General features: G+C 38.8%; 1 protein-coding gene across 1 annotated transcript; it reads right to left on the reverse strand.

Annotated features, from left to right (window-relative positions):
- Positions 1 to 3395: 3395 nt before the first annotated feature.
- On the reverse strand, positions 3396 to 5722 carry LOC104426411 (glutathione S-transferase U8). The gene is given in 4 exon segments (XM_010039466.3): positions 3396 to 3969; positions 3972 to 4002; positions 5280 to 5495; positions 5497 to 5722. Coding segments are annotated over 4 exon segments (672 nt in total). The 5' UTR covers positions 5596 to 5722; the 3' UTR covers positions 3396 to 3643.
- Positions 5723 to 9458: the final 3736 nt, after the last annotated feature.

Consider the following 9458-nt stretch of genomic DNA (forward strand, 5'->3'; position numbering starts at 1 on the left):
GCTGTAAGCAACGATTAAGCAGCAGAGAATGGGCCCGGAGGGTTTTTTTTTTGGTCGAAGGACCCAGAGGACGGGGGCCTGAAACTATGGAGGAATATTGAGGAACAGGGCCGCCTTAATTAGCGGGCGGAAGTGGGGTTTTGCCATCCCTTAATCAAGGTTTTGTCGTGTACTTTGTGTTGGGGGCGTCTTCCCGTCTGACAATTGGGCATGGTGCTGGTGGTGCTTGTCTAGAAAGAGCTACGACCATTTGTCCCCATCTCAAGGCATGGGATCCAGCCCCTTTGATCGATACGCATTAGCGGTATTTGATATTTCTGATGTGCAACCTACGTGGTCTGTCAAGGAATTGAGGCGGACAACCAAAGACCTGCCCAAAGAATGTGTTTGCATATTGATACGATAAAATACCGAATGAGTGCTTGAATGATGGATTGCATTTAGATATTCAATAAGAATGCTGCACAACTTGAGAAATCAATTTTCGTAAACAGATTTGGGTACTTTTAGTATTATTTGTCTACTAATGATGGGTCGAGTCATGCTTATGATATCACTCTTGCGTCCATATCCTTGTAACCTTCATATTTCAATCTGAATTCTAGTATTATTTGCCTTTTTTACTTTGGAAATTAACATCTTTTTAATTCATGCCGTGATATTTTCTCTTTCTTCCTCTCCGTTTCCCTACACTTACCCTTTTACTCTTTTTTTGGCTTGACCGATTCACCTTGGAATCAAATAACTTAAAAGAATGGGAATCATGGTACTAGAAACTCCATGGGCGCACGGAGAGCAACTTTGTCAAAAAATTAGATCTTGTAAATATGAGAATTCTTGTTGGAAGGACTATGTTTTTGTCGGTAGAGAATCATTTTATCTAAATCCAAGAAGATGTCTACAGGAAGCATATTAAGTAGCTTTTTCAGAGATGACTTAAGATACCATAGAATTCCTTTTTTTTTTTTTTTTTTTTTTTTTTTTTTTTTTTTATAACTTCGAGAGAGGGATACATATGGAGGAGATAAATCTAACTCAGGACACCAACTGCGTAATAGGTTGGATGAAAGGAACCCACATCTCATCTCGTCTAATAGTGAATAGGAACCAAATTGGCTCTTCTTATGTGCTAGAATCCAATTAGAAGACGAGAAGGAGGCCTGAATTAGGGCATAGAAGAGAGGAGAGACTCATGGGCCACAGCCTCCGGTACTCGGACTTGCGTTTGTCTGTCCGAAGTGAAGTGTTAGGCCCTCTCTTTTAGCTTAGCATTGCATAGGTCCCACAAAACATTGCAATTCCCACCAAAAAGATAATTGGGCTTACACGGCCCGCCAGTTTCCTTAACTTGGTTTGAACCCATAGAATTACAATGGAATAGCAATGAAATGTCCCAAAATATTTCGTTCTCTGCAATTTTGTGATAGTTATGATTTCATAAGTTAGACAAGATTATAACAATAAAAACTATGAAAGCTTTTATCGCCCATTATGTCATTTGTCCTTAGGCGTCAGTGAGTTAAGCTCATTTTTAAAGGGTTACTTTTAGTTTGTTAGTAAAATCTATTCTCCCATGTTCACCCTCAACTCAATTTCCCACCTCCAAAGGGATAATGGCGAATCTGGCTATCGAACCCTAACACATTGAATGAGAGAGTCTAGAGAACTCCTACTTCTGCGGAATTAGGGTTACATACCGCTTAGTACGTGCACACCCATTCGACGTGGGATTCTACCGCAACAAGGCCATTTGTCGAGTTCCACAAAGAATGGGTGTGTATAAGTAAAATGGTATACAGACTTGATTCCACTAAAGTTGAAGCCATCTATATTTCTCTTTTGGCGTGTTGGGCTATGTAATGTCTACTCTCACATTTATTTCTCATCCTATCCGAGCTTAGTCTCACTATTCCACTTGTAAAAAGGAAAGATTCTAAAGATGAAATGAGTAATGATCCATTATTTTATATTCTTTTTATCTCATATTTATTCCGCTTGAATCATCATATATTTTTTTTTGTTTTACATCTTGTAGCTAATAGCAGAGTAAATAAAAAACATCAATAGCACAGTAAAATGTGTTCGTCATTATTAATGTATTTGCTAATGGTAATTATGGCTTTCTTGAGATAATCAACAACTGAAGCTTTGATAGCCATGGGAGCATGGATAAAAGAATTATGCATTGTACGTGCCTTGCTACTGATAATTAAAAAAAATTTATGGTTATATTAAATGTTATAGCGTATCTTAACCTATTCTATGTTATCATTTACTATATTACCATGTAATTTTTGTTGTTTAATGTTATCCTCGGTAAAAGAAACGGTTTTGAACAATTGTGGTAAAGCCTATTATTCAACAAGAAGAATAATGTCATCATCTTAGCGCCAAAGGGTCGGCTCTGTTGAGCAAAGGATAGGCTCGAGCACATTACTCAACGTCGTGAGTTCTAGCATCTCTGACCGTGGAGTGCTACCAATTCCTCATGGGTATCAATTCTAAAGAGCTTACGATTTCTTTGTGCAAACTTGGAGTGTACGGGCGCTCACTTTGGTGCCAAAAGTTTCCGTCGGATCACTTAAGTGCCAAATCGGAGGAAAAACGCTCACTTTGGTGTCACTGGCGAAAGATTCCGGCCAAAATGATTTTTTTTTTTTTAAATCGATAGGCCTCTAAATGACGTCGTTTTTGGTCCTCCTTAAGAAAACGACGTCGTTTTGCCGTCCTACATGGATGGCTTCATGGAAACGACGCCGTTTAGCTCACATGAGGAAAAATTAGGGTTTCCGCCGCTTGGCCACCGTCGCTCGGCCACCGTTGCTGCTCGGCCACCGTCGCTCAGCCACCATTGTAGTTGCTCGACAGGTGAGCGAGAAGAGACTGAGATTGTTGTAGGAAAAATCGAAGGCGAGGGCGAGAGGAGGAGGAGGAGGAAGAAGATGGGTCGAAGGGGCTGCTGGTGCGTTCTTTGGTGTCGTTCTTTGGTGTCTTGTGCCGTCTTTATTCTTGGTGTGGGTCTTCGAGGAAGAAGAAGAAACAAAGACGAGCCTTCCCCTCTCTCAATTTGGGGATTAGGGTTTCAAAGTTGGGGGAAAGATGCCAAACAGCGTTGTTTTGGTGTTTGGATGTTGACTCAACTCTTCGACGAGCCACGTCGACTTCAAAAATTAATAAAAAAAAGGCCACGTCGGATTTCCGACCAATTTCGTCGGCGTTGGCACCAAAGTGAGCGTTTTTCAAATTTTTTGGCACTTAAGTGATCCGACGGAAACTTTTGGCACTAAAGTGAGCGCTGTACACAACTTATGGCACCATTAGTGTACTTATCCCTGGAGTTATTTGTCCAATACGGGAAGAGCTTATCAGGCTTGTCGATCAATCATGCACAAGAAGAAAAAAGGCATTTTTCAATTTTCATTTATTCCCTAAAAAGGAAATATACAGCACGCGGAACATAACAAATCACAGCAAATTGATGCTCAACCATACCGTGATTTTTTCATTATTACTAACCATCACTATCAAGATGCCATAGAATTCTAAATACCACTCGAATCAGCTTTCTTACAACCAAAAGACATAACACAAACACAAAGAACCAAATCAAACCACGACCCAAAGAAGACCCAAAGCTCACACTTCAATTTTTGTAAAAGCTAGTCATCATCTCGCGTTTAGTCTTGAAGAAGGCCACCAGCCTGTCCCTTGGAGGCAGATTCTCCCTGATGACCGGGCAGTTCTGAAACCCTTCGGCCCACTTGCACAACACAGGGAACTTCTCCTCGGTGAGGACGTCGACCCCGACTGCTTCTTGGAGGACTCCAGCCCAGTACCCGACGAAGTTGGCCACGATGTCTAGGAACCCGACGGTCTCGCCTCCAAAGAACTTCTTGCCCTTGAGCTCGCCTTCGAGAGTGCTCAAGAGCTCCTGTGCTTCCTCATGTGCCTTTTCCTTTCGGGCCCTACGCTCGTGTAGGATTTCCAGAGAGCTGGTCTGCACTGTTCACGGTAGAAACCAGAAAGGACGAATTTTTTATGGTCAAATGATCTTATCATCATGAGCTAGATCTAGCCAAAAGCGTTGGGGTCACCTATTGTGACTCAGAAACGACCTTGGCGGCGGTCAAATTATATAATTATTATTACTGAATGGAAGATTATATCGGAAATTCAAGTCCTAAATATTTTTGTACACAATGTAATGAATTCTCTCTTTTTTTTTATTTTGTGCAATAGAATCTCAAAATCTAATGAAAATGCAATGTGATCCTTTTGAGAGATTATTGTGTTGGAGAAGTCGTGGAAGCCGAAGCTAGGAGGACTTGGTGTTACATCTCATTTTAATAAGATTAGCACTAGTGGATCAATCAAATGGATTATGACATTGTTACAATGAAAGATCTATCACTCCCGACATAATTACTTGGTTTTTGAAGTTTATTTATGATGTTAAGCAAATGTATATTCTTTTTCCTTTTAATGTTAGATAAATGAGGTCACTTTTAAGATAATCACTAATCCATAAAAATCATAGACTCGGTCAGTCACTCATGTGTTATAATTACAATCTTATGTATTGAAAATAAAAGATGTGTGCTCTAGAGCTAGTTTTAGGAGGTGTTTCTTAATGTTTCTGTTTCTCTCTTTTTATTTTATTTTGGTTCCCTGCGGAACAAAAATAAAACATAAATCCATTTGTGTAGGTTTTTGTTTCCAAGAATAAATTTGTTATCAGGAATATATTTGGAATAGAAGCAAGAAACTAAAAAAAAAAATTGTTTCTTTGTTCCCAAGAGCAACTCGAGAATCAAGCCCAATCTCTCTCTCTCTTTAATCTTTTCTCTTCCTCATCTTCTTTCCCTAGCCAAGGCTGGGTGAGCCTCTAATTATCAGGAATATATTTAGAATAGAAGCAAGAAACTAAAATTGTTTCTTGGTGGTCAAGAGCAAGGTCGAGAATCAAGGCCAATCTCTCCTCTCTCTGGGCAAGGCTCGACCTCACTAGATCTTAAGCCCACAGTTTATGTCGAAACTATGGTACCATTATATCCTGTCGGTTTCATTACTTTCATAGATAATGAACTAATATTTCTTGTCTTCATGTCACTCATAGTCATAAAGCTCATTCGTTCCTTTGTAACGAAAAGGACTGTTACTCTGATTGGCACATCAATCCTCTTGTGTTCCACTTTAACTTATGCATGATTAAGTGTTAATACAACCAAATGAGTAGCTTATAGAAAGGATCATGCTCAACTTTAAGATGAGATGGTCACCTTTTCATCCAAGAACTTAGCCCAGAAACGGGCCATTGCTCTCTCATATGGATCTCGTGGCAAGATTGGGTTGTCCTTCCATGTCTCGTCGATGTACTCGAGAATCACCAAAGACTCCGCGATGGGCTTGCCGTTGTGGACAAGCACAGGTACTTTCTTGTGCACCGGGTTGTACTGGAGAAGCAAATCGCTCTTGTTCTGGAATACATCCTCCTTCTAAGTACTCATATTCGACTCCTTTGATCTTTAGAGCAATCTCGACTCGTCGGCTAAACGAGCTCCCCCATGCACCCAACAGCTTTAATTCTTCACCCATCTATTTAAACACAGTCGTGCACTCTCTCTTTCTCTCTCTCTCTCACACACACACACACACACACTGAGAAACACTCTTTCTTTCTTTTCTTTTTGCTAGATTAGAAACCCTCTTCTTGTGTAGTAGCTACATAAGAACCTGCAAGAGTCACTTGTTTAGGTTGGCTTTTTATAAGGTTTAATATCATGGTATCTTTGTTACGGAGAAAACTTCGTGATAAAAGAAAATATTTCTCCGAAAGAGAAATGATTGTATAATAATTTTTAATCTAATGTGAAAATAAAAATTTGTTCTAAATCACAAAAAACTAAATAACAAATAATTACCCTCATTCAAAAATTTATGATTCATAACAAGCTGTTATTTTTATAATAGTGTAAAGATTATTATGTTAGCAAAATCCGAAAACCCATTCTAAAAAAAAATCCCCCTTTTCACATCAGAGTCCTTTTTCAAAAAACATTTTCCTCCTTTTACATTTGAAAATTTATTTTTCTAACTTTAAGCATGCATAACTGTAAATGGTTTTCCATTAATTGATCATTTTCAGCAAACCTAAGGTGTGAAAGTCTAGTAAACTAATTTACAAAAATACTTTCACTCAAACAAACACACTCCACCCCCCAAAAAAAAAAAAAAAAAAAAAACACACCCTTGAACAAATTTCCTTAGCGCTTAAGATAGCACATCAACATCCATGTTGTTTGGTAAAAGTCAATGATACAAAATACAGGAGAAGGTGGCTCGAGACTTAGTGGCCAAGAATAGAGCATAATGGCTGATCTGAATTTTGATACATGGCACGCTGAGAAACACTCAATTTAGAGGTAGGGATATTCTAATACACTGTTCAGCGTGGACAGAACTAAAAAAAAAACTGACAAAAATCGTATCATAGGATGGCGTCAATTTATTTGGATTAGATACATGAAGTCATTTTCCAAGACAGACAAATAATTTTCTAGTGGTACTCCAGTTGCATCGGCAGGCACGTGGTGGGGAGTGGTGGGGCAACCAAGAAAGCTACTCAAGATTCGATGGTTATTTAAACGGTGGCTTTTACTTTGAGGTTTCGCAAACTTTTAATATCGGAAAATATTTTCTTTATTTTTTGATGTTTGAATCATGGGGAAAAAAATTAAAAAAACGGATTTTTTTTTTCTAATCAGCAACAAATCTATGCTTAGCATCACAAAAATAACTTTCTTTTTTCAAAAAACTGAGAACTATTTTCCAGAATATTATTTGACCTTCGCTGGTACAAGACCATGTTGGGTGATCATACTTGGGTGCCTCACTGACAGACTCGAGACCCTGATGCTTAGAGCCTTAGACCAACACTCCCGACACCTGGACCTAGAACCCTGGTGGTACGGACCTGATCGATGGGCTCGGGTCCCCAATGACGAGCCCAACGACCAGGCCCTAGGACCTAGGTGCTTGAACTGGTCCCTGGTGTCTGAATGCTAAACAGTGGCGCCGGCCTAGAATAAAGTGTGTGGACCAAAGGGTTACACATTTTACGTGCATTGTTACTACTATTGTTAAAATTATAGTGTGCCTTAGATATTCCCATATTATCATTGATCATAGATTATTATATTATCATGTAATTATGCACGTTTGATGTTATTATCAGGTTAAAAAGATGAGTTTTATATAAGTGTGGTAAAATATGTCATTCAATACGAATTATAATATCATCTTCTAAAATTTAGAGGGTTGGCTCGAGCATGTGACTCCACATTACAAGTTCGATCCCCTCTGTTTGTGGAGTCCTACCAATTCCTTGTGAGTCCTTTAGAAACCCGTGACTTAATTGGGTCATGGACTAATAGGGAGTTTCATTCCCGAGAAATCAATCGGCCGAAGACCGAAACAACCCCGTTGTTGGCTAAAAAAAAAAAAAAGAAGTACATTGTCTTTCTCAAGCTTCCAGTCAAGATCATGTGAAAAATAGAGGATCAAGGGTTTGTTATCCACTATGACTCAAACGAAAACCACAAAATTGTCCACACATGTTTCTAGTGAAAATTCGACCTTGCCTTCTCAATTTTTGTCTCTTTGAATGAAGTTTTGTGATTTAAGTGACCCTAATAGCGATCGAATGTGGATGAGAATAGCTGCGAAGCGAGTAGGAAAGGTTCTTAACCATGTACTACATTAGGAAAATTTCAAAGAATCCTTGAAGTGGGATTTTTTTTTGAAGTACCCTCGGAATGGTGTTTTCAAATAGCTCCTGAAGTTGGTGACTTTTTCTCGATTGACCGCCATTGCACTGGAGGCACAAATTTTACCCGAACGACGATTACATGCAAGTCATGCCATTAGTCGTGCCATGAACAGGGCCATTTTTGTCCAAAATTGCTTGAACTCAATATCCAAATATCCCTAACTTCCGAAATCTCTAAACTAAACCCTAATTCCCGAATTTCCTACATTTTTCGATGACGGGAAATCGGCACGTTGAAGCCAAAGGGTGACACCATGGCAGACTTGCTAGCGAAGCTGGAGGGTTTGATAAGGAGGGAGTTCAAGTCGACGGACCTGCTGGCGTTTTTTTTTCGCGGGGGAGGGGGAGATGGGCGGATGGTGGCAGAAAGGTCGAGGGAGTAGGTGGAGGTGTTGAGGCAGGGGAAGTGGAGGAGAGGATGATGATGAAAGTTATTTAGGGTTTTGAGGCCGATGGAGATGGACCTTACTATTAGCTGGGTTCGCTCACATGTGGAGGAAGCGAATGAGTTGCGAAGTTTAAAAAGGATTTGAAATTTCATATGATAAGTTATATGAAGAAATATAGTTTATTACTATCTATATAAATAGGTAGCCGCAAAAAAGGAAATAATAACAAGAGAAAAAGAGAAAGCAGAAAATCTGGAGTTTGGGACAATTGGAGGTTGATTCATGGTTCGATTGAGCTGAAATTATATCAGCATGTTCGTGGCGCAATTTTCTCGAATCGAACGGTTTGATTTTCGTTTAAAGCTTCCTACATCAGATTTTTCATGAATTGATCAAAACTTGCATTTTTGGTCAGATTTATCCTTGATCTCTTGTGAAATTCATGTGTATTGCTAAGTGTCGCGACTAAATTTTTAGATGAACCATCTAGAATTTGGCTAATGGATTATTAATCCTAAACTTAGCTCGGACTCTCCCAAGCCTATACCAATTTGCGACTTAGGTTGAAGTTCTTAACATGCAAATAATTTTCAGTTAGGAGTCGCCACTAATTTATTTTTGGTAGGTCGATTAGAAACCCAAATAAAGTATTACTCCTACGAGCCACAGATTTGGTACGGGGACTTAGTTACACTAGACTTCTCTAATGTCCTTTCGGTATCATTTCTTTTATTTTGAAAAAAATGTTTTTGCAAGTAGCTTGGATTACTTTTAGATATATTTTCCTAACATGTAAGGCGATCATGCGAGTGCGCAAACCACCAATTTAACACCCAGATAAACAGTGAATAAATTGCGAAACTTACCTCTTTAGCAACGAAAGCATGTCTGCGTCGTTAGATCGAAATTCACATCAACAACCCTAGACATGATTTTTAATTACCACGCAATTTTATATTTGTTTTCACTTATTTAATGAGAGTTATGCAACGCAATGCAATCTGACCTAGTGATAAGTAATTTCTAGCTAAATGGACCTAACCACGATCGCTAAATAACATGCATTTCATGAACCTAATTCTATATGACGTGCACATGATTTTTATTTTCTCAATAAGCATGCAATCTATCCTAATATGCAATGACGTGCAAAGAATGTCTTAATTCTACTTTTTTTCTTTTTTTCTTTTTATGAGATTCAAAATTAAAATTGCCAAATAATTAAACATGCAATTCAAATT

This window comes from Eucalyptus grandis, chromosome 11 (genome assembly GCF_016545825.1).
Source record: "Eucalyptus grandis isolate ANBG69807.140 chromosome 11, ASM1654582v1, whole genome shotgun sequence".
NCBI lineage: Eukaryota > Viridiplantae > Streptophyta > Magnoliopsida > Myrtales > Myrtaceae > Eucalyptus > Eucalyptus grandis.